Genomic DNA, 26,745 nt, shown 5'->3' with positions numbered 1-26,745 from the left:
TTCTGTCATACTATTGTAGCACCATTGAGAGTGTCCTAACCTATGGCATTCTGGCATGGTTTGGGAGTAGCTCTGTAGCGGACAAAAAAGCTCTACAGAGAACCATTAAAATTGCCCAGAATATCATCAGGCTCCAGCTACCAACCCTGGATGACATCTTCACATCCCGCTGTCTGAGGGAGTCACAAGGCATCCTGAGAGACTCTTCCCATCCTGCTTATAACTTTTTTGAACTGCTGCTGTCTGGCAGACGATATAGAACAATTAAGACTCGGACCACACGTTTTCTGAATAGTTTTTATCCCAGAGCTATAATTGCACTTAATAATGAGCTTAAAGACCACCAGTAGTGAATAGTTAGCTGGACTGTGTTACTTGGCCTGCGATGTAGATGTTTGTATTTTAGTGGGGGACTTTTAGTGGGTGGGGATATAAATCACTTGTAGGATTCTGGTCATAAAGAGCTTAAGAAGAATACAGTGGTGCCTCGCTTAATGATTACCTCGTTAAATGACGAATCCACTTGATGATGAGGTTTTTGCGATCGCTTTTGCGATTGCAAAATGATGTTTTAATGGGTAAAATTCACTTAACGATGATCGGTTCCCTGCTTCGGGAACTGATTTTTCGTTTAACGATGGCCTGAAAACAGCTGATCGGTGGCTCTCAAAATGGCCGCCCACTGTGCAAAATGGCTCCCCGTTGTTTTTAGGACAGATTTTTCGCCAGAGATGCACTGGAAAATGGCTACCCTATGGAGGATCTTCGCTGGACGGTTAGGTATTTAGCCCATTGGAACGCATTGAGCAGTTTTCAATGCGCTTCAATGGGTTTTTTTCCCCACTTGACAACGATTTCGCTCTATAGCGATTTCGCTGGAATGGATTAACGTCGTCAAGAGAGGCACCACTATATCTGAAATCATATTTTTATTCAAGGCAGCTTAAATTTCCATAGACATTAAACACTATTTCAAATGATAACATAAAATACCCAATTTACAAGGAACAGTTCTAATTCTGGCTCCAGATAACAGAATGGATACTAGCTATATGCTACTAGCTATGTGAAGTAGTGCATGTTATTCTTTTTGAATATTTCAATGTTTACTAGCAAAAATCATGCCTAAGTAATACATGCAATTGCTTCTTTGGAACTGTTCAATCAGATTTATGGCTAAGCTTGTTCTCCCATTAATGGCTGCTTTCAGCAGTTACCTAGCGTTTAACATTTTATGGTACTTTTAATTTCACATCATGTTCAACAGTGCATGCAACAAAATGAATAATGTCTAGGCACCTATCCTTTTCTACAATTATACTAGGCACACATTCACTTGGACTTGGATGTCAGCAGGTTTCTTTCTTTACATGAAATGAAATTTAACCTTTTCCCAAAAAGTGTGAACTAATTAAAATGAACATTTATTTCCATGTGGTCCCCTCCCAATAATAGGAAATGACATGTGAAAGAACTCAGGCCTAACTATAAGATTTTCCCTCTGGCCTGGAAACAATTATTCCAAAATATCAAATGCACAGTAAATGTCTGTAGTTACGTGGTGGTGGTGGTGGTGTGTGTGTGTGTGTGTGTGCACGCACGTGCGCACACACATACTAGGGAGACAGACAGAGAGAGAGAGATAAACACACACACACAGAGACACACAAAGGATACGGACACACACTCATAATATTCAAACTTTTTCAACAATATTGGGAAATACTGCAAAAGCTCCCAGGGCCATGTCTTGATTTAAGGTTTAAGCCCTGCTCCTGTTAAATTCGAAGGATTACTGCTTTACTGTATAAGTAACCCACTTTAAACTACTAGAATTTCAAATAAAAAACAAGTGACTTCCTTCCTAGTGCTACTCTTCTACAATTAAAAGACTGTTATTTATAAAATTAAAACACACAACTACTTGTGAAGAAAATTTGTACATCTTTTACCAGTAAACCTGCTAGCCGATAATCAGAATCCTATGATTTGGGGTGGAGGGGTGGGAATCAAAAGAGGATTTTTACCTCCAGATGATTCTTCCAAGTGAATGATTTACACCAATCCAGCATTAAGCCTCCCTTCTCAAAAATTATACCAGTACAAGAAAACTGCATCAGAACAGTTGGAAATAGCAGATACACCTATCTCATTTGTATCAAAGCAACAACCACAGCCCTTGAGATTAAAACGGCACACCAGCAATCTAAGACCCTTGTTGTTTTAAATTAGAGCACAGCCATTTCATTTCCACAACGAAGAACCAGACAGACCCAATGAAGTTATTAGCTCTATCTAGAGGAGCGAAGCCGACTACGCTGAAGAATAAGGACTTTGAAATCAGAAGAAGAATCTAAATAAAAGATGAAGAATTGCACTTTTGAATTTGGAGAAAATTATTGTAACACTATTTTTCTCTCCTTAATGTTCTTCTTTTTTATTGTAATTGTCATTGAAGGATTATGTATATTCTTGTGTTTTATTGTTTTATGTTGGAAGCCGCCTAGAGTGGACTAGTAGGCAGGGTATCAATCAATCAATCAATCAATCAATCAATCAAATAAATAAATAAATAACTGCACCACAGCCATCCGGCAGGGTTCACAGGTTTTGATTTGCCATGAATTAATCTATTCATTTAATTTCCTTTAGGGAACAGCCTAGAATATGCATGATCAATTATTCAAACCTTTAAATACTAATACTGCAGCATAAACGAGACATCATCCACCACACATGGCACTTCCACATCGCTCAGTCTGCATATTTGGCTGTATGTAATTAAATGCTGAGTAATCAACTGATAAGGAAGTAATGTTCATGCATGCATCAATTTCCTTTAAGAGCATTTTCTATTAGACTGTACAATAAAACCTCACATTCACTACTGCCAGTCTCAAAACTATGTACAGTGGTGCCTCGCTTAACGATTTTAATTGGTTCCCCAAAAAAAATCACTATGGGAAAACATCGCTAAGCGAAATCTGTTTTCCCACAGAGATGCATTGAAAACCGGATAATCCGTTCCAATGGGAACGGATTACCGTCCTTAAGCGAAAATCGCCATAGGGAACATCGCTAAGCGAAACAATGTTTCCACTGGAATGCATTGAATCCTATTCAATGCATTTCAATGGTTTTGACAGGTCCGTTTTAAACCTACAGCTGTCAAACCTATTCAATGCAGTCCAATGGGGGGGGGGGGAATTCACCAAAAATTAACGAAGAGTCAGAACAAAGCCAAATTAATTCTGCAAAGGTTTTACAAGGTGCACTAACGATTCCAAGCATTAAAAACAGTTTTTGAACATTTTAAGACACTTTAAAAATAGCAAAAACGGACCTGTCAAAACCATTGAAATGCACTGAAACCTATTCAATGCATTTCAATGGGGGAAAAAAATTCACCAAAAATTAACGAAGAGTCAGAACAAAGCCAAATTAAGTTTGCAAAGGTTTTACAAGGTGCACTAATGATTCCAAGCATTTAAAAAGTTTTTGAACATTTTAACACACTTTTAAAATAGTGAAACGGACATCGTTAAGCAAAACAGGGGACCCAAAATGCAATCGCTATGCGAAGCATGGTCCCGAAATCGCTAAGCGAAAATCACTCATAGAGAACATTGTTAAATGATGTGGAAAATTCTTCCAAAAAACCCATCACTAAGCAAATACATCGTTAAACGAAGCAATCGCTCAGTGAGGCACCACTGTATATGTATTATGTGACATCAAAGTTGAACTGACTTATAGCCACCCTAATAGGGCTTCCCTTTTCCAGTAGCAATGTATGGAAGTGAGAGCTGAACCATAAAGAAGGCTGACTGCAGAAGAATTGATGCTTTTGAATTGTGGTGCTAGAGGAGACTCTTGAGAGTCCCCTGGACTGCAAAGAGAACAAACCTATCCATTTTGAAGGAAATCAACCCTGAGTGCTCACAGACCCTGAAGCTGAGGCTCCAATATTTTGGCCATCTCATGAGAAGAGAAGACTCCTTGGAAAAGACCCTGATGTTGGGGAAATGGGAAGGCAAGAGGAGAAGGGGGACGACAGAGGACGGGATGGTTGGACAGTGTCATCGAAGCTACCAACATGAATTTGACACAACTACGGGAGGCAGTGAAAGACAGAAAGGCCTGGCGTGCTCTGGTCCATGGGGTCACGAAGAGCCGGACACAACTTAACAACTAAACAACACAACAGCAACCTTCCTTTCTTTTCCTCCTCCTCCTTTTCTACAGCAGGAGTGTTGTTCCATAACTTGTACTCATGTAGGATTATCATTGTAATTTATTGATCATTCTGAGAGTTTTTAATTGGTCGGTGTCATTTCAGAATTGGTGAACAGACATTCATTTGTACCTCTTGCCAATATAGTTTTTGCTCGCTGCTTTGGTACACTCATAGTCACTGTGGGTACACAGTGGGTGCACAGATATATCCTCTTGTATCCTCAATAAGTATTTTGCACACTGCTGTATAACTATTATTTTGTCTGATGAAAGACAGCTACGAGGACACACTAGAAGTAGTGTCTCTAACATGATGCCCAGGGATATCATGATGCCAGGTTCCCTGAAGGTCCTGATTAAAATTATACCACGGTTAGTGATTTGAGTGCCAAGATACTCTGACAACTAGTACAAGACTACTGCCCTCCTACCACAGCCAAACATGAGAAGGTGGCTGCAGCTGCAGTGCTGGCACTTCGGCAGGTGGATCCGGAGCAGCTGGTGCTGGCAGCAGATCCAGAGTGGGGTCTCGAGGCACCTCCACGCCAGGATTCCTTCTTCTGCCACCACTTCTGGTTCCGCCATCCGCTGTTTTTTTTCCCAATTTAGGCACGTGAGCCCCAAAAAGTTTGCCACCACTGCTCTAGAGAGTAGGCATACAAATTTAGCTAGTTTGAAGGAAATACTACTTTTTACAAAGTATGTGATTGTTCTTTTCTTGATATGTTGAATATGTAATCTTTGGAATTCTTGGACTACAATTCCCATAATTTTCCATTCTAGGAGCAATACCTGATAGACACATTATGAACACCTAAATGTGGCACACCTAGGAGAAAGGCCTTAGCTAAAAGGTTTTGAAGTTTAGCTAGGCCAAGTTCACCTAGCTCTTTATTCAGAAAGCTCCCAGCCAGCACCGAAGCAGAAACTATAAGCTTAGACAGAGCTAAGCTAAACTCATCTTCAAAGTTGAGGTCTTTCTCCCATGTGTGTCACATTTGGGTGTGTATAAGGTGTTAGTGGGACGTGGTGGCACTGTGGGCTAAACCGCAGAAGCCTGTGCTGCAGGGTCAGAAGACCAAGCAGTCGTAAGATCGAATCCACGCGATGGAGTGAACGCCCATCGCTTGTCCCAGCTCCCGTCAACCTAGCGGTTCGAAAGCATGCAAATACAAGTAGATAAATAGGGACCACCTCGGTGGGAAGGTATGCAAAGCTGGAGTGTCCTCTCCAGAGCACAAAGCCTGGGTAGAATATGGAGGATAGGCTGTTACCCAAGCAGCAAATCCCCCCTCTCCACGTCACTGAAATAGTCCAATGGAGAGGCAAGAGCCAATACAACTGGTTCCAGCGACGTCGCAGGAGTTGGCAGAACAACATGAACTGTCTACGGGACTCCGGCTCCAGATTTTGCCTCGAGGTTATCTCCTGAAGCCTTTTCCATGTGGATATAGTCACAAGGCAGTGGAGGTTTGAAATCAGACTTTTCCTTCTCCTAGACGGGCTGCCTTACATGGCTGACGAGTCCCACCTACTCTGACACTCTCTCCCTAGATGTGGAGCTGGATAAACGCATTGGGAAAGCAGCTACCATGTTCTCTAGACTCACAAAGAGAGTATGGCTTAATAAGAAGTTGACAGCATACACCAAAATCCAGGTCTATAGAGCCTGTGTCCTGAGCACACTCCTATACTGCAGCGAGTCCTCGACCCTTTGTGCACGGCAGGAGAGGAAGCTGAACACCTTCCATATGCGTTGTCTCCGACGCATCTTTGGTATCACCTGGCAAGACAAAGTTCCAAATAGAGTAGTCCTAGAACGAGCTAGAATTTTCAGCATGTATACAATATTGAAACAGCGCCGTCTACGTTGGCTTGGGCACGTCGTGAGAATGGCTGATGGTCGGATTCCAAAAGATCTCCTGTATGGAGAATTAGTGCAGGGAAACCGCCCCTGAGGGAGACCACAGCTGCGTTACAAGGACATCTGCAAGCAGGATCTGAAGGCCTTAGGAATGGACCTCAACAGATGGGAAACCTTGACGTCTGAGCATTCAGCCTGGAGGCAGGCAGTGCATCATGGCCTCTCCCAATTTGAAGAGACACTTGTACAGCAGACCGAGGCAAAGAGAGAGTCCCGAAACAAGTAAAACCAGGGAGCTGGACAGGGGACAGATTGGATTTGTCTTCCATGTGGAAGGGATTGTCACTCTCAAATTGGCCTTCTCAGCCACACAAGACACTGTTTCAAGATCTCCATACAGAGCACGATACCATAGTCTCTCAAGACTAAAGGATGCCTATAGTACAGTGGGAAGGTAACAGCGTTTCGTGTCTAAGTCGCACTGGCCATGTGACCACGGAAGATTGTCTTCGGACAAAACGCTGGCTCTATGGCTTGGAAACGGGGATGAGCACCGCCCCCTAGTCTCGAACATGACTGGACAAAAAATTGTCAAGGGGAACCTTTACCTTCACCTAAGGCATAACTTCCAGAATGGAAATTTACAGTTTTTGTAGCCCAAGAAACCCAAAAAGCCTATCCTCAACAAATAGTACAATATCAGGGATACACTATTCACTGTAAATTCTGTCTATTTAAATCTACATAATTTGCATGCACATCAAGATTTAGCAATTAAGTTGGTCTCCAAGGAGCCCCTGTGTACAAAATCCCACTATCACACATGAAGAGCCACACCTGAAACAAGTAGACCTGCAGGTGACATTTTCAAACTGCACATGCAGGTTTAGCTACCTGATATAGCATGTTTCTAGAACCTAGACACTTTTTGGCAAGTAGATGTTTTGGCATCAGTGATGAAGTTACCAGGATATGGTAGCCATGTGGGTCTTGGGCATAATGCTGCATCAGCTACACAAGGTGACCTGGGGTTGACAACTAACAGAGTGATCAACACTTCCTTACTGCTCCAAAAGAACATATACAGTACTTCATACAGATGTAGTTGAGTCTGACTTCCTCTCATCAACCACTTCCACAAATAGCAGTTGAGAACCCCTAAAGTAACTTAAACTGGGCAAATGAATGCATTCTCATGATTCAAGTTTATTTTTAAATGCCCTGAAATTAAATTGTGAAATATATATATAAAGTCAAGATACAGTTCATCTCACAGCGGAACAAAAGTAAATTTAGGCAGCATTCAAATGAGAAGTTCTAAAGATATTATTGCTTAATGCACTGTCAGCAGCTTTCACAGTATAAACCACTGGTGCATGCTATTCATTAGTGTGTGAACTCTAAACCTACACAGTATTCCACACATACAAGCCGGATAAAGATTTTTGCCCTCAAAAGATATTTCTACACACCACAATGCTTTGCTCACGAAGAACCACAGAAAGCAACATTAAGAAATATATAAGGCACAGGAAGTCTCAGGATATATGCAAAACCTGACTGATTTTTTTCTGCAAAAATTATCTTTTTCCTGTCACAAGAACAAAGAAAAAGCATCTTGAGAGCACCAAAAGCTTTTCAAATTTGTTTACCATGACGCTTTACTTGCAACCATTCAGACCTATGTCAAATATAATAAAGCACCTCATCTCAAAATAATTTTAAATCAGCAGTTTAATTTGTGCATGCCCCTGCAGTTTTTACATATTTTTTGTTTTTTATATTATTCACTTTTCAAAATCAATATACAAAACCAAATAATTTCATAACAGCAGCACAGGTTTTACAGAACTGACATGATGTGTAGTTCACAAATTTAAAGGAGATGCATCTCAAAGCTGCAAAATACAGTCACCAACACGTCTACACTAAACTACGAATAAAAGCAAATTATTAAAATGTTCAAAATAAGCATTTTCTCTAAACAATTATTGTTCAGAGGACTTAAAAGTATGACTAAATTTCAAAAAACAAAAAAGGCATACTGCTAGAAGATGCAAGTTACACATATATTTTTTTAAGTCCTTACAATAATCAGACTGGGCTACAGCTTTTAACAGTAATATTTATGAGTTACAATTTGTGTCATCCCCAGTTATAGCAAGGCTAAACAAACAATGTTCTATTATTATCATCAAGTATGCACTTGCAGCAGGCCGTAAGCAGCTTGCTGGCATTACTCTATGGCAAATTATCACATTGGACACACTGCACAAAATGCAGAGGAAGTGAAACATGTGACAGTTCTTCAGGTAAGGCAATACACACACATACACAGGACACACAACGGGTTAATATTAACTAGCCTTCCACATTATATACATTTATTTAAACTGCTCAAGAATCAAGTCTGTCCTGTTGAACCTGCCGCCTTAATAATGCCTGAAGAATCAACAGTGTCTTACAGAGTACCTTTTTCACTCAGGACAACATGCCCCAACATGATTTGAAGTTAATTACAAATCTTAGATAGATTCTTGTGAAAGTAGTATCTAGAGACACTTGTAGCAGACATAACTGAGAAATAGCAATTTAATCCACAAACATTTATGTAAAACTGATATATGAAACAATTAAGGTACTTTGTCCTGTAGCTGTTATTACAGATGAATATATCTATGTAATATATCACAATAATTCCGTACTCCTACTTGATTCAGAATCATTGGTTGAGAACTAACCACAAATGATTGTAATAACTGATTCTACATTTGCAGACTAGAGACATATCAGTAAAAACCCGCCTTGTCAATGCATTTGAACTAGCACTCAAATCTTAAAAAATAAGCAATGCTTTTAAAAATCTCAGTAAAATTTCCAGAACTGTTCTTTTTAAAGAAACCAGAAATTCTAATATGACATCAAATGGGGTAGATTTGGTTTACAAAATCATTGAATTTTATCCTGAAGTCAAAATAGCTCTACCATGTAGTTTGCACTGTGTCTTAATGAGATTCCAAATGAGACTCCAGAGAACCAAGTGTCTGGATTCAAGTGACAGGCAAACTGATCCCAAGCATAATGATTATGATATCCATTCCAGAAAAAACTTATTAAAGGTCTATATGATACTTGTTAAGGGATGTTGTGGGGCTGCAGGTTAAACTGCAGAAACCTCTGTGCTGCAAGGTCAGAAGACCTGCAGTCGTAAGATCGAATCCACACGACAAAGTGAGCCCCCGTTGCTTGTCCCAGCTCCCGCCAACCTAGCAGTTTGAAAGCATGCAAAATGTGAGTAGATAAATAGGTACCAGGGCTGGTAAGGTAACAGTGTTCCGTGTCTAGTCGCACTGGCCACGTGACCACGAAAGATTGTCTTCGGACAAACGCTGGCTGTATGGGTTGGAAGCGGAGATGAGCACCGGACCCCTAGAGTCGGACACGACTGGACAAATTGTCAAGGGGAACCTTTACCTTACCTTTTTAGCTTCTCTTCTACTACTTAGAAAGCCAAAGAGATATGAAATAGCTGGCTGTTCTGCTCCTTGATAAGCACTTTTGACCACCACAAAATCAGCTCAAAAAAGCTCAAAAGTGGAAGTAGCTTGCTCAGAACAACAGTGATACACTGCATTTTGCAGTTTTTCCTTCTATAATACATCACGTTTATTTCTGCTGGAATTACACTGCTTTGTGTTTATCACATGCTATTATTCTCACACTGTAACTGAAAGTACAGAGTCTGCTTTCTTGATAGCTTCTGCATAAAGAAAGAACTTGTTTCCATTTCTCAGAAAGCAAGTCTTTACAAAGAGGAATCCAAAAAAATAAGAAATTTATATATTTCTTTTGAATTATAAAAATACTTATTAAAAAGTATTGCTGATTGTTAATTTTCTTTTTAGATTAACTAAAATGCTACCAAACAAATCAAGTCAAAGACTGGAAGTGAATCCTTATACAGTGGTGCCTCGCTTAACGAGTGCCCCGTTTAACGAAAAAATCGCATAACGATGGCTTCGTTGCCATCGCTTTTGCGATCGCACAACGATCTTGCCTATGGGGAAAAATCGCTTTGCGATTTTTCCCCATAGGCACCATTTTCCCCCAGCTGAGCGGCGGGAGCTTTGAAGCCCCGCTGCTCAGCTGGGGGAAAATGTCGGCAGTGGGCTGCGGCCTCGGAAGGACCCCGAAGCCACCGTCCCCTGCCGACAATTCCCTTCCGAGCTCCGGGGACAGGCTGGGGGGTGGACCGGGAAGCTTGAAGCCTCTCCGCGCCGCCTACCCCCGCCGTTCCCGGACTTCTGGAAGTCCGGGAACAGCCTGGGTAAGCAGCGCGGGAAGGCTTCAAGCTTCCCGATCCACCCCCCAGCCTGTCCCCGCCGCTTAAAGCCTCCTTGCGCCGCCTACCTAGCCCGTTCTCGGACACCTAGGTGTCTGAGAACGGGCTGGGTAGGCGGCGGGGAAGGCTACCGGCATCGGGGACAGGCTGGGGGGTGGACCGGGAAGCTTGAAGCCTCTCCGCGCCGCCTACCCCCGCCGTTCCCGGACTTCTGGAAGTCCAGGAACGACCTGAGTAGGCGCCGCGGAGAGGCTTCAAGCTTCCCGATCCACCCCCCAGCCTGTCCCCGCCGCTTAAAGCCTCCTTGCGCCGCCTACCTAGCCCTTTCCCGGACACCTAGGTGTCCGAGAAAGGGCTGGGTAGGCGGCGGGGAAGGCTACCGGCATCGGGGACAGGCTGGGGGGTGGACCGGGTCGTTCCCGGCGGGGGTAGGCGGCGCGGAGAGGCTTCAAGCTCCCCGGTCCACCCCCCAGCCTGTCCCCGATGCCGGTAGCCTTCCCCGCCGCCTACCCAGCCCTTTCTCGGACACCTAGGTGTCCGAGAACAGGCTAGGTAGGCGGCGCAAGGAGGCTTTAAGCGGCGGGGACAGGCTGGGGGGGTGGATCGGGAAGCTTGAAGCCTTCCCGCGCTGCTTACCCAGGCTGTTCCCGGACTTCCAGAAGTCCGGGAACGGCGGGGGTAGGCGGCGCGGAGAGGCTTCAAGCTCCCCGGTCCACCCCCCAGCCTGTCCCCGATGCCGGTAGCCTTCCCCGCCGCCTACCCAGCCCTTTCTCGGACACCTAGGTGTCCGAGAACAGGCTAGGTAGGCGGCGCAAGGAGGCTTTAAGCGGCGGGGACAGGCTGGGGGGTGGATCGGGAAGCTTGAAGCCTTCCCGCGCTGCTTACCCAGGCTGTTCCCGGACTTCCAGAAGTCCGGGAACGGCGGGGGTAGGCGGCGCGGAGAGGCTTCAAGCTCCCCGGTCCACCCCCCAGCCTGTCCCCGATGCCGGTAGCCTTCCCCGCCGCCTACTCAGCCCGTTCTCGGACACCTAGGTGTCCGAGAACGGGCTAGGTAGGCGGCGCAAGGAGGCTTTAAGCGGCGGGGACAGGCTGGGGGGTGGATCGGGAAGCTTGAAGCCTCCCAGCACTGCTTACCCAGGTCGTTCCCGGACTTCCAGAAGTCCGGGAACGACCTGGGTAGGCGGCGCGGAGAGGCTTCAAGCTCCCCGATCCACCCCCCAGCCTGTCTCCGCCGCTTAAAGGGTAACCGCAGCGGCTACCCCAGCCATGGCCGGACTCTAGGGAGTCCAGCCATGGCTGAGGTAGCCGCCATGGGTCAGATCCAAGCCGCGGGGGGGAGGGAAAAAAAACGGATAATCCGTTCCAGTTGGAACGGATTAACCGGTTTTCAATGCATTTCTATGGGAAATGGTGCTTCCCATAACGATGTTTTCACATAACGTTTTTTTTTCTGGAACCAATTAACATCGTTATGCGAGGCACCACTGTATATGCACAAGTATAGGAGGTGTTTAAACGAAACTTAGTAAATTATCTAAGACAAGAGTTTGTGTGTTAATCAATGGTACTCAAAAAAAATAAAACTGACAGAACTTCCATGGTTAACTGAATGTGAAAGTGCAATGTTTTCTTTTTGAAAGTAGTCAGATACCTCTAGGAGCATAAGAACAGGATAACTGCTGTTTTGTGGCCCATATTTGCTATTTAACAGTACAGTAGGACCCCCATGTCCACTGAAGCAATATTCACTGATTCATTTATCTATATCTGAAAATATTTAATTTTTATTTATTTAATTCTGCCTTTCTTCTTAAAAAGAACCCAAAAATACTAAACAAACAACCTAGAGATACAGATTTTCATGGTGTAATTATCAGATGGGCTACTAGAGGGAGCCAAACATTATGTTATAGGAAAGCTGCCACCATTTTGCCTAGTCCCAACAACTTGAGGCAGCTTCCCTCCAGAAGAGCATCGTAAAACTCAGAGCTGAATTGGCTGATGAGGCAGAAGAAGGGGCGCTAATGTAAGCCAAACTGCTTCACGGGAGATATTTCCCACCTCCCACTCTTCCTGCCCTCCAGCCAGCACCTTTCAGGGCTCTTACCATACACAGTCTCTGAAAATGGAGGCTCTAATTATCTGATACTGGAAACAGAACAGCAATTGTCCTGTTCTTAGGCTTCTAGCTGGCTGGATAGCTCAGTGGTTTAGGAATCTGGCTGCAGGGCTAGAGGCTGGAAGTTCGATTCCCTACTGTGACTCCTGCAGGTAGAACCAATCTGTGTGGCCTTCGGCAAGCTGCACAGTCCAAGCACATGCCCAGAAGGAGAGAATGCTAAACCACTTCTGAGTACTCTAACTGGAAAACCCGAGAATGAGTCACCATAAGTCAGAATTGACTTGATGGCGCATAATTATGATTATTTAATTATCTAGAATCAAAATCTTGGAGAATGTGTATTGTTGTTCTCATTAATGAATGAGAAAGGCAAAATGTAAATAGTAAGACTCTTCTGTCAGTTAAGAGCATTTTTAAAGCCACCTGTTTGTCCCTCAGTCAACAAAGTCAATTATGCAGGGCATAAAGTAGCAACTTGTCTATCCAGTGGCTGGAATCCTATTGATGTCTGCCTAAAGTTTGTATAATTAGCCACAGCTAATTGTCAAGGTGCCAGGATGCATCACAGTTGCACAATCAGGCACATGACTCAACCCATGACCAAAATGTACCACAGCACCTTGTCAATGAGCCACAGTAAATTACACAAACCTTATACAAATACCAGATTTCAGCCAGAATCGATTCGCCAATTCAACTAGATTTTCCTAAATTTTGCTATACTAACCATTCATAGTTTTACAAACTTAACATGCTCTTTCCCCAGCAGGCTTTATACAGACTAGCCTACATACATACACGCACAGATGTGGAGTTGATTTAAATCACAATTTAAATTTTAAAAAATCAATTTTTAACATTTAAATACTGATCAAGGTTCCCTAGAAGGCGAGTGACTGCACATACATGCGTAACTCCCCCTCTCTCCACACAGTTTTCCTCCTCCTATGGGCAGTGCTTGTTTTCAGCATGCTTGGCAACCTGTGAAACTCTGCTGAACTCTATGCCCAAGAGGGTTAAGGTAGTGCTGGAAAATAATGGTGGACACCCAAAATATTGACACTTTGTGCCCAATTTGGACATTGTCACTTAGGGGTGTACTCACTTTTGTTGCCAGCAGTTTAGACATTAATGGCTGTGTGTTGCATTATTTTGACGGGACAGCACATTTACACTGTTATATAGGCTGTATACTCACTGCTTTACATTGTAGCCAAGTGTCATTTCTTCAGTGTTGTAACATGAAAAGATATACTAAAATGTTTATGAAATGTGAGAGGGTGTAATCACTTCTGTGATATACTGTATACCAGGGGCGGGCAATAAATTTCTATAGGGGGCCACATGAAAAATCTGAACTGCGTTCGGGGGCTGAACCAACTTTTCTTAAAAATAAAATGAAAGGTGGGTAGTAATAGGCCCCCAATTTGTGGGTAGTAATAGAGCCACATTGGGTGAGGCCCTGTGGCGAACAGACTACAAGGCTGACATAGTTAGTAAGTTAACTATGTGAGTGTTATAATTTGTTCACCGCAAGGGGGAAAGAAGAAAAAACCCAACACTGATCTAACTCACCTGTCCTCCGTTGCCCCGCGGCCTTCCTCTCAGACTGTCTTCTATCCTGCACAGGCGACGTGGTGCGTCATCACGTCGCTTGCGCAAGGATCGCTTCCGGGCTCTTGAGCGGCAGGCTCCGCACCCTGTGGCTCAAGAGTAACAGTCAAAGCTCACGAGATCCCAGCGTTGGATCTCGCGAGTTTTGCTTACTGCCATGCTGGGTGACTGGAGCCGGAGCTCCGGCTCACTAAGTGGCAAACAGGAGCGGCTCGTGGGCTGTATGTGGCCCGCAGGCTGCACTTTGCCCAGGTCTGCTGTATACCCATGATTTTCTTTCTCACGAATACATACACAATGAAAAGAAAAATACAGGGGTCAGAGGAAATCACTAAGTGATACAGGATCACACTGCTTATGTAAGCCTTAGCACTAAACAATCAGTGGTTAACAAGAAGAAAATCTGCACTCCACTTGTGTAACAACAATGCCAGCTCAAGTGACATAATCCTACATTTCTATGAGGACAGGACTTTTCACTCCGTGGATGTAATCCTGCTGCTATAGTATACAGGTTGAAAGCAAATGGCCTAACTTATTTGCAGACAGCAATTAACAAGCCACTACTGCAATTCCAAGGGACACATGTGCACTCTTGCTTGACCCATGTTCAAGAATCCAAACAGGGTCTCATTAAACACTGATTAGAAGTGAGTGAATATACTATGTAACAAAGCTACAGGATTTCAGCCAGTGATAATCCAACAGACTACCCACCTAATCCAGGGGTCCCTAACCCCCGGTCTGCAGACCAGTCCCGGTCCGTGGCCTTGCCAGGACTGAGACAAATCTCCTGTCCCCCCGTACACAGAGAGCCCTCCCACACATGGACGGCCCCTCCCAAGGCCGCACGGCCCCTCCCATGCACACACGCCCTCCGCCCACACGTTAAAACAGTCCGTGAAGGCAAAAAGGTTGGGGACCACTGACCTAATCCATTAGTATAAAATATTTTCCTTATGTAATTAGATCTATTTTTAATGTTGGCTGCTCTAAGTTCCTGTGAGGAAAAGCAACATAAATTCTGAATAATAATAATAATAATAATAATAATAATAATAATAATAATAATAATAAGAAGAAGAAGAAGAAGAAGAAGAAGAAGAAGAAGAAGAAGAAGAAGGATGATGATGATGATGATGATGATGATGATGATGATGATGATGATGATGGAGGAAGAAAAAAACAATGTCTATTTGTTGGACTAGATGTTTTTAGTTATCTTCACTGGTAATAAAAAAAACCCAATGTACCTACAAACCAAATAATTGGTAAAGCAATCAACTAATACTGCATTCTTGTTTACATAATAGCCACAAAACAGGAAAACAATTTAAAACGATTAATTAAAATCAGATGCATCTTGGCAATTCAAATAATCATTTCTATTACTGTCACCTACAGTTTTCAGATAGTTGTAAGAATGGTAGCTGAGTTTATAGTGAAGGTCCACCTATGTAATAGTGATATAATACTTTACAAGATTAGGTTTGCTATTAATTAATAGCACGGTGGATTTAATTAAAATGAAATGATTTTTTATTTAAAACTTATAAAATCATTTTTTAAATTTGACTCATGATTTAAACTGTGATTTAAATGTATTTAATTTTTAAAAAAAACATTGATTTCAATAATCAGGTCACCTGTGGCACCTTAAGAAGTTAAAAACATATATTCGGTCTTCCAAGATCTTAATGCTAAGCCATTACTTAGTATTAAAAGAACAAACCTGACTTTTCACAGGGCTGATGTACCTTCCCCCTTTCCACCATAAATGCAGCCACAAGGATATTGAGGGTTCCCACTCTTCATCAAACATTATTTGCCACACTGCCCAAATCATAAACTGTATGTTACCAAAGCAAACTTCATATATTATGGTCTGAAGCTAGACTGTTTTCACCAATCAACAATAGGACTGAGCACAGCTTTATTAAGTTTATACACAAACTGCAATTAACAAGAAATGGAAGGAACAGTTTCTGAGTTCTTCTTCATGGCCACATCACTGAGAACATGCATGAGCCCAGGAGAATGCTAGTCTAGAGATGGGGAATATTCATATACGAATATCCCTGCACAGCTAGGCTCCACCCCCTGGGGCCGGACCGCCCACTCACACATCTGGCAGCAGCCTCATTCTTTCTTCCAATCACCCATGGAGCCCTGCTCTCTTCTTGCTCGGCTAGCCACTCCAGGCAAGGGGAGGGAGGACAAGTCTCCCTGCATGCTGAGTCGCTAGCCAAGCAGGAAGAGAACGGGGCTCCAAGAGTGACTGGAAGGGTGAGCAAGGCCACCACTGGACACATGAGTGGACAATCTGGCCCCAGGGGGTGGACCCTTGTTAATTTCAGCTGTGCGGATACAAATACCCCCATCTCTATGCTAGGCTCATCAGGCGCCAAACAAGTCCAAGGACTAGCCTGAGGACAATCTGAAAGCTACGTATGCATGGTCATTATCCAATCCTGAATAAAATAGTGGTGGAGGAACGAAATGTTCCGCCTGCGATCTTCAAATCATATTCTGGAAAACACATGAAGAGCAGTCTTCTTTCTAGTCTACCTACTAGCATGGCTAGGAGCATAGTCTGTGTAACATAAGGAATCCATCACAGGAGCAGCAGACAAAGTAAAAAACTAACTAGCATTGCTGCTACACAAAGAGCAGCTCCCTTCCTTTTTTTTCCTTCTGGAAGTCAGATGTCACATGGCGCTAGTAGAATGTGCTATGATTCCTCCCGGCAGGAGGAAGTCAACCACCCACAAAACGTTATTTTCAAAACTGAAGGAGGTTATCAAAAAGTCCGTAATTAGTATTTGGAGGTAACATCAAAATGTTTTGTATATTCAGGTATTTCTGCACATTAAAGTATCAGACACATTCTCCACTAAGTAACAAGATCCCAAAGAAGGAATTTTATACAGTTCTTATATGTGCTGCAGTTGTGATATTTAATCACCTCCATGCTGACTGATTACTGAATCACTCCTAAAAAAGCATAGAGCATAGCATGCACTGTAACACTCCTTAATGTTAAGAATGGGATTTCTAACAAGGCTATGTTTATAAGGACAAAGACTTGCCAGCTGAGGGTTATGTATTTACATATCAGACAGTATGTTTTAGAATACCATGCTTGAGTCTGGCATATTAATGCACCTAAAAATAGAAAACAGTTTACAAAAAAAGGACCAGAATAAGTGGCATATAGATATTTAGAACTGACATGTGCTTTTTTATTTATTCTCACATGAAGTAGAATCAACACATATTTTTCCACTATTCTCACACTGGAATTTGCATCTGTCTTACTTCATAAGTGAAGCTAGCATTTCCATTCCACAAGGAGCAAGACTCTGAAAGCTGTCCCACAAGCCTTATAGCACAGTGGCTAAGGGACAGACCCACAAATAAGAAGGTCCCTGGATGCAATCTTGCTTCTACCATGAACTCTTCAGATCAGTGGTCCCCAACCTTTTCCCACCACCGACCAGTTGAGGGAGCGGGGTCTGTGGGGGGTGGACTGTGGCACACTCGCATTGGGGCATGACACACTTGCACGGGGGTGCAGCATGCTTGTACGCATGCACAGGGGAGTGGCACACTCATGAGGGAGCGTGGTTTGTACGTGGATGGGCATGGTACGTGGGGGCGTGGCATGATCATGCGGGGGGGTGGCACGCTCTCACAGGGAGTGCTTGCGGGGAGGCAGGAGATCTGTGTCTGCAGCCCAGTCCTGCCTAGGCCACAGACCAGTGCCTGGTCACGGACCAGGGGTTGGGGACCCCTGCTTTAGATGGTCTTGCTATGATCACTCTCCCATCTCAGCCTAGGAACGCTTATCACTGTAGGACTGTGCTAAAGACTGGAAGAATGAACTCCTTCAATATCATATCAGCATAATCTAACATACGTCACAACCTGACAAACAGCAGAATAAATGGTGTATTAATAAAGAAATCACTGATATTCTCAGGAACTATGTTAATTCCTGGTTTCACAGTAAAGCAAGCGGGAAAAGGCATATCTTCCAGTCACTTCCATACAAATCACTATATTTTCCATGTATCCTATGACAAACTAAAATAAAATCCACTGTTTCATCATTTAGATACATAATGATACAACTGAAGAAAATGTGCACATAAGACAATCATGCATCAGTTTTCCTCCTCCATCATACAGTTCTCTATGCAAAAGAGATGGGAGGATGCTTGCATGACTGCCCTCATACTATCTGTGAAGAAGAGCCTCGGCAGTAGAAACCTTAATAGAGGAAAAAGGGAGTTGTAACATGGATATAACTGATGAGAAGCGGATCATGTTAAAAAAGACATAAAAGGCAGAAGAGAGGAAGGGAAAGATTGAGGTTTGCTTGTTAGAGGCGGGAGAGAAAGGAAAAGGAGAGGAGCAAAGGATGCCAGTTTGGGAAAAAAGTATAAACGCCCAGGGGCAGCAATGGTTTGGCAGAAAGCTTGAGGAAGAGAGAATGAGAAGGAAGGAAGGACGAAATGGTTCAGAAACTGATTATGAAAAGGTGCACGGACTCTTCAGAGATTTCCCAAACCTGAAAGTTGGTGGACTATTGCCTGACCCGGAGCCTGAGAGGGGGAGACCTTATTAGAAACCCAAGAGTGGACAGTCATCCTCTTCCCGCACAGACAGGCCCGAGGCAAAAAGGAGATCCATCCTGATCCCACCTATAACAGACCATTGAAAGGAGACTGGGCGAGACACCCATGTTGTGGAACCATCTGTGCGGTGAGGAGTGCACCCCTTCAGAACCCCTCCGACAGAGCACGTTTCAGCCCAGCACCGCAATGAGTTATCTGGATTTTCACCGTGAGTTAACGTCCTCTAGTTATGACCCGTTGCCAGAATTATCTTGTTTCGACGCAATAGAAATAATTGTTGAAAAGCCTGAGACTAAAAAAAGCAAAATCATGAGTTTAGTAAATAGGTCTCTGTCTTTATTTCCCGCCAAAAGTGAGGAACTGCCAAATGATTCAACTGAACCCAATCACACTATCACAAAAGCAAATAGAATTTTGGCCTTAAATTAAGTCAGTACCCTAACAGTCTACTGGCTTTGACTGTCAGAACAACATAACTGTTCTGATATAGTATCAGTGGAACTTAACAATAATTTATCCAGGCTACTAGTAGCTTACTTGTATTGTCACAGAGGGAGAAGCTTTGGGGAAAGCAGGTGAGTGCCAAGATAACTGGAAAGACACATTTTTGAAAGGTTTTAGAAGATCACTACTAAACAAACTGAAGCACTGCTTATTTTCCAGTTGAAGTTTTCTGAAAGTGGAAAGCTACTGACTACACCAGAAATAGGAAGTGTCATCTGTTTAAAGAAACTCTGCTTAAGACGGTAAAAATGGTTGGCTCCTTAATGAGTAACTGATCCTTTACAGCAATCCAATACCAAAATACCAGCACAAGAAACTAATTGCTTTATAGGTATGCTCTTAATACATACAAATTAAGAGTCTATTCTGCATTCCCACCCAAATATGACTTAATGGAAAGCAGGGAGGGATTTAACTGGAGTCTACTAACTACACCCAATACTTTAAGATACATGAATGAATAATCAATTGCATGCTTGACTTCATCTGACCTACAGGACTAAATTTAGTACTGAAAGGCAAAAAGGACTTATGCCTATTAACCATACTATTGAGCTATGAAAGCCATTAAAAATTCATTTTGAGAAAAATCCAATGACACACTGCTGAAGAACGAAACACTATTTTATGAAACAACTCCCAATCCACAATCCAATATAAATCATATCAGGGTGGGTTTACGAAACTAACAATCATTTTATATTTCACCATATGCATGAACTACAAAGAATGAACTTAAGATTCATCACAGAAGCATATGCAATTCACCAAAGTCAAGAAAAGAAGTTGCTTCCTAGCAGAGGAAAATGCAGCACATTGTAAATAAATAATTTTCAAATAGAACAACATGCTGAAAGTAATCCACTTCCCCAAACAGACAAATCCTTACAAACCATGACAACACTTCAACTTCCATTGCTGAGCACCAGGTTTCTATCTTTCAAAATATTTTTTCTTCTTTTCAACAACCAAATAATATTGAAACTTGGGATTTAGAATATGCTTGTATGTAAAAATCAGAATGAAGTCTAAATGACAGCCAGTTGCTTACACTGCAAGTGTTCTTGTCCAAACATAGTGGAATTAAATTCTCATCACACCATATATAAGAAATACAGCTTTTAGCTGTTTCCTGCTCTTCTTCCTGCTGTTTGGGGGCTACCAAGGTCTGGTAAGTGACTTTCTTTTATTTATTTTTAAGTTTCTGACCTTTTTTTCCCCTCCAGAAGCCTCTAAGGGGAGGGAGGGGGCACTTTTTCCCCTGCCTGTAACTTGAGGGAAGTTCGTATGTCGAGTCCTTATTTCCCCTATAGAGCAGGTTCGTAAGTTGAATTGTTCGCAAGTAGGGTTGTTCGTAAGTCAAGACCCCACTGTATTGTATTTAATTCAAATTCAGAGAGGCACCCAAGTTTAAGATGCACCATAATGTATTCCAAAATCTTCTAAAAGCATGGCATTTCAGAAGCTGTTCAGTATCCAGTTATCAACAATAACTAAAGTATAAAGTTCAGATTGAACCACAAAAGGTAAATATAATGCACCTTGCAAAGATCTTACATCATTTATGTTACACTGTTTTACCAGTACTTCTCTATTTCTTATCACTTACAGGATTGCTTATGTACAACGGTCATTTTTCCACTACAAGCCGAAAACAAGCTATGGTTTATCACTGGCTTACTGGTTAACAATCAGAATTTCTGGTTTAGACAGCACACTAAACAGACAATGGGTCAAAGATCCATGGCTTGTTTAGCTATTTCCTCATGCAGCAAGAGTGATCAGCTGGCAACCATGATGATGCTACTCAAATGATGTCACACCAAACAAACCTCAGATAGAAAATATGCAGTTTGTTTAGCAACTCTCACTTGCAAGAGAAAGCCAAGCAGGAACCATGAGCAGCACAGTGCATTACCACACTGGCACATTCCCAATATGGTGACAACAAAATGTGCTCAAGTTAATTATAAACTTTACTCCCACCTGGTCTCTCCCTAAAAAGTCTGCTGCCTTCCTATGATGACAGGCAATTATCTGGGTAGAATTTTAAATCTGATAAAAGGAGATGCCATTTTAAAATGACTTCTTATAAAAAAGATAATATACAATACAAAATTATGTGTTTCTCTACTTCTATTCAATATCATCCATAGGCAAATCAGTTTGAATTTCAGAACACCATATCAGATAACTTCAAGTTGTTAAAAGATGATTCATTCAAGTTAAGGGTGACCCTGGGATGAAACAATATATGGTGATAAAATAAACCTGACTTGAAGGTTTATTTCATATACAACCCAGATTTTTGACACTACGTTCAAATTCTTATTTATCTAAACAAGGATAAATCACAAAATCTTATACTACAATACAAACTGCTTTGTCTTTGTGGCTGGACAACACTATGTTAATTCAGCAGAAACAAGTTCAATATTAGTACCTGGTCATTATATGTACATCCTGGAACTAATTCAAGGGCTGAGTGCACATTCAACCCTCACAATCTATTCTGTGTCCCAAACCAGCCTACACACAGTTATACTGTGATCAACTAGCACAATTACTATTCCAGTGCAGCTGTCAATCTGCATGCTTGATTCCTGTTTCAAAGGATATTTTCCTCCATGTAAAAAAAGCTTCAATTCTGATTAAGTCAAAAGCAGTAACAAAGCAAGTACCAGGCTAGTAGCCAGAAAAGATAATGCGTAACAATAAATAACATTCAACATGTTCCTAGAACACCCAATCTCTTTAAACTCATTTTATGAGGGGCTCTGTTTCCAAGTTGGTTATTCCACTTTAAGCAAGCACTTGAATGAAATCTACGAGTTATCCATGCTACGTATTTACCACAGGTCTTGTGCTGAATTAATGAATTAGCCAAATAGTTGGCTTCTGATATCTATACTAACTTGATGAAATCAGCATAATTATTACATATTTTAGAGCTAACCCTTTGGAAAAGGAAACCATAGCGAAGCCCACATTTCAACAATTTAGTTGCAAGAGGACAAAACTGATGAACTGACAGCTGGTTTTATCTTTCCGACCTGCTGCTGCATTTGGTTCACTCCGAGTTTGTTTCAAACATTCACCTAAAGCAAAGCAATCAAAACTAAGAAATTTACTGTATACCAACAAAGTTTATCAATATGTTCTCTGCTACTTTTATTTGCTATGTTTTTTTGAAGTTTTGGTATATTTTAAATATTTTATACTGTCCAACCAGTTTTTCAGCATATAATGCTGCTAGCAACATAACCTGCAAAAAGTACAGATGGTCTAATTGCTCCTCAATGCTTTCTACAAAACCTCCACATTGATTCTGTCTTACCTCTTTCTACTTTGTTCAACCAGAATGTTCATTCATACACTTATAATAAATGCATCCACTGCATCATTTCTAACATACCAACCTCTTAAGTCTCAATACAATCAGAACTATTCTGGGAGCATTTGGTGAGGAACTATAGTCAGGCACAAAGAACTGCCAAACCACCGATATGTACTATTTAGGGCTACTTCTGGATGTATTGAACTAGCTACACAGCAAGAAGAAACTGCTATTTATCTGAATACAATGTACATAGTTCAATAAAAATGTGTTGTGTGTGCCTTATGTTCCACCAAGTCAGAAAAAACTTTTAGCAACCCTAATGGGTTTCAAGATAAGTGAAATATTTAAGGAGTGGCTTTGCCCCTGCCATTTCCTGGCTGAGAAAGAATTCTAATCCACATCTTCTGAGTCCTAGTCTGTCCATTACATCAGTGGTCCTCAAACTGGGGTCCCCAGATGTTCTTGGACTGCAACTCTCAGAAATCCTGGTCAACACAGCAAGTGGTGAAGGCTTCTGGGAATTGCAGTCCAAGAACATCTGGGGCCCATTTTGAGAACCACTGCACTACATCACACTGGACAGGACTAAAAAGGTACCTACATGTTACTTTTTAAGACGGCCCACCTGTACGCATGAACAGCCAATCTGCAAACAGCTGAACACAATATGACCTTAATCTGGTTCAAGTAATCCCCTACCATTCTACTGAATACACACACCTGAAGAAATACCAATTTACACTTCTGCTTTATTTTAACACATGGACTTACTAGAACAATTTCACAAGAGAGGGAAAACCAGACACCATAAAACTAACATCAATCCTACATAAAGTAAACCAATTTAAATGAATGAAAAGTTGTCACAACTTAAGCCTAATTTACATTTACTGAACTAATCTATGTAGGAGTAATAGTAGATCTAGCTCCATGTATTTATCATAACAAATAGTATTTTATAGGCTTATTTCTCCAAGCATGTAGCAGACATTTTAGAGATATATGCTTGGCCTTCACACATTGCCTTTTATCATAGCAAATCACAGGGCTAGTGCTGCTGAATGAAACATGAAAAGCAAACAAAAAATTATTGACTATTCCAAAACAATTGTTCTATTAAATTATTTAAGATTGTTAGATTACGAATAATAACATTTTAAAAACAAAGCCTGCAATATCATGACCACATACAGCTGAGTACACAGGGGCAAACAAGTACATTTCTACACGAGTTTAATGGATTTAGGCTATATTACCAAACTGAGTTTTTAAACTCCAGAAAAAGTTTTAATTCCCAGGGGATTCTACTAGTTGATCCTTCAAGTTCTTGAATCTCTACTATTCTATGAAAAGAAGTTATCTGTTCACTTCACATGAAGTCACTACACTTCATTTGTAGCATAATGAAATACTACATACAGTTCATAATTAGAATGTTATACTTTTGCTGGGGAACAAATCTAAAATTAAGCCAAGCAGTATATCCTAGTTTTAGAGCATCCATTAACAGACAGAACAAGGTAAATTTCACCTAGTTTCCTCCAATCAATACATTAAAGAAGAAGCAGAGAACTTTATTTCCCTTCCTCTTCATTCTGGAGTTGTCCTCCCCCTTGTTCTCTCACTAAATTTGCTCAAAACAAATTTGAAGACACACCCCCTGAGCAGATTTTATGATGGATGAGAGTATACATAAAAAAGGAAATAACTCCTGAAAAATTCACCTCTTCCTGCTAATGGGAATCCTTCAGTCAGCAGAATTGGCTGACTTTTTAAAATCAAAGTCAATCAAGGTGTTTTTTTTAACCAGACACAAGAAAATTATGCAAATATCTAAAAGATTCTCAAGACCAATCAATCTTTTCCATCAGTATCAAATGGAGGTACAACACTTCTCTTGGGACTATCAACTAGGGATAAAAGGCAATTCTAACTCAAAAAAGTAATCTAAGGCTTACCTGCAGCTCACACCAAGCAACCTCCACTGTGGTCTCAGTATCCAGCCCCTTATAGACAGTCTTGAAGGAACCTCTGCCAATTTCGATATCAAACTTAAGAAAACGGCCATCCGGAGAAACAGCCACGGCTTTGGTCTCCAGTTCCTCGATATCTTCCTGCTGTTTACTCCTCTCTTCTTGCACATCTCGGGCAGAAGCAACCGTGCTTCCTGCTGTACTGGTAGGGGGCAGCGCGGTGGTCTCCAAGCCCTCTTCCTTCGCCAGCAGCGGGGCAACCTCCTTCGCTACCAGGACTTCTTGCTCGGGTGGCGCATCCGCGGGTGGAGGCAGGGGTGACGACTGCTGCAGGAGCAGCAGCGTGGAGGCCTGGCTGACAGTGACAGAGGCACATGCCGCCTGGTTGACAGATTCCGGAGGCGAGCCCAACACTGGCGGGATGCTCCCTCGAGCGGTGGTGGTGGTGGTGGCGGCGGCGGCGGGAGGCGCGGCGGGTTGAAGCCGCGGAAGCTCCAGCGCGGTCGCATTGGAGTCACAAATGACGCTCCGGCGGAAAAAACGGTGTTCGGTGGCGGCCGCGCCACGGGTGTCTTTGTCCATGGTGTGGCGACGTCGGCGGTATTCTTCGCCGCGGCCTCCGCCGCCGCCTTCCGCGCCGCCTTCCGGGTCGCCGGCGCTGGCAGAGGCAGAAGCGGCCACGGAGACCCCGAGCTTCTCCCCAACGGAGCTGTCCGAGCTAGAGCCGTTCTTGGGCGGGGGCGGCGGCGGAGCCAGGAAGCGAGGAGTTGCCGTCGGCCCGCTCTCCGGAGCACCCCCCGACATGGTGCCGGAGAGAAGAGCGAGGAAGGCGCGGGAGCGGTGGCAGCAACAGCAGCAGAAGGAGAAGGAGGAGGAGGAGGAGGAGGAGGAGGAGAAGCACCAGCCGCGGTTGCCGCGGTAAAAGCTGCCTGGAGGCGGGTCAGTGCGCGGCTGGGACCACGCCGAGGAGCTGCTCTCGCTGTTGCTCTCGCTGCGGCGGCGACGGCCGCGGCGACGGCTGTTGCCGAGGCGGCTCTGGCAGACTCCTCACGGCCAGAAGGAAAAGCGGCAGCAGCAGCGGCAGCAGCGGCTCTGGTTGTTGCTGCTGCTTTTGCTGTTGCTGCTGCTGCTGCGGGTGCTGCAGTCGTCGAGCGGGTTGGGCCGGCGGCCGGGTGCCTCCCCGGTCAGTGTCCGCATCCATCCTGCTGCAGTGGGGAGCCGAGGAGCAGGGCCGACATGGAGCGGGAGCGGCAGCGAAGATGGGCACCGAGGAGACGGGGTGGGGAAGAGGAGGAGGAGGAGGACGGAGCAGGAGAAAGAGGGGGGGAGAAGGAAAGGCCGGGGGAAGAGCCTCCGACAGGCCTCGGGCGGGGTGGGGGGTACGGCAAGGCTGGGCAGGCCCTTCCCCAGCGGGGCCGCGCTCGCTCGCTCGCTCGCTCTCCCCCTTCTCTCGGTCTCGCTCCACTCCTTGCCTCAGTCCAAGTCCCGCCGGCGTCGTCACCCGCCCGCTCTCTCAGGGCCCCGGCCGCGTCCTCACCGCCTCCGCTCTCGGGGACGGCTTCTTCACCTCCTTTCGTTCCCACACTCGTTGCCGAGACTCCCGCCTCAGCCTCCTCGTCGTCGTCGTCGTCGTCTCTCTCTCTCTCTCTCTCTCACCCAGAGGAAGAAGAAGAGAAGGAGGAGGCCACCCGCCGCCTCACACTCCGAGAGTGACTGGCCTGAAAAGGCGGGGCAAAGAAGCGGGCGGGGAAGGAAGAACGAGGCGAGGGAGAGAATGTAACCGAGAAGCCGAGCCTTGTCTTGGCTTCTTCTTCTCGCCCGTCTTCCCTTCCTGCGTTCTTTCCCGGTCGCTCCTGAGGAGATGGGCCTCTCCCTCCGACTGCCACCTCTCCCAATCCGGGCGAACTCGCCGCGCTAAATGGCGACTCTGCCAGAAACCAGCAGGCACGCACGCGCTCGCTCGCTCTCACACACACACACACACACACACGCACAGAGACAGAAAGGGAGAGAGCGAGACTGTCTCCGAGACCACGCCCCCTTTTTCCGTCCGCACTCTAACGCGCCTGCGTCAACGCCGCTTCGCCTTCTCGCCTGGCGCGGGAGATGT

At 43.7% G+C, this 26,745-nt stretch overlaps 1 protein-coding gene and 1 long non-coding RNA gene across 22 annotated transcripts in view; both read right to left on the bottom strand.

Annotated features, from left to right (window-relative positions):
• Nucleotides 1-26,580, bottom strand: part of WNK1 (WNK lysine deficient protein kinase 1) — a 128,376-nt gene extending 101,796 nt beyond the window's left edge. For all 21 annotated transcript variants that reach the window (XM_072999858.2, XM_072999859.2, XM_078376295.1 and 18 more), the window contains exon 1: nucleotides 24,621-26,580. In XM_072999858.2, coding sequence (XP_072855959.2) covers nucleotides 24,621-25,439 — 819 coding nt within the window. In that variant the 5' untranslated portion in view covers nucleotides 25,440-26,580. The remainder of the gene's footprint in view (nucleotides 1-24,620) is intronic.
• LOC144583142 (uncharacterized) lies at nucleotides 9,994-10,313 on the bottom strand. The gene is made up of 2 exons (XR_013536762.1): nucleotides 10,199-10,313; nucleotides 9,994-10,157 (listed from the first exon to the last, which is right to left on the bottom strand). It is a non-coding gene; the product is annotated as an uncharacterized LOC144583142 (long non-coding RNA).
• Nucleotides 26,581-26,745: the final 165 nt, after the last annotated feature.

This window comes from Pogona vitticeps, chromosome 5 (genome assembly GCF_051106095.1).
Source record: "Pogona vitticeps strain Pit_001003342236 chromosome 5, PviZW2.1, whole genome shotgun sequence".
Classification (NCBI taxonomy): Eukaryota; Metazoa; Chordata; class Lepidosauria; order Squamata; family Agamidae; genus Pogona; species Pogona vitticeps.
This window is presented reverse-complemented; position numbering and strand designations above follow the sequence as displayed.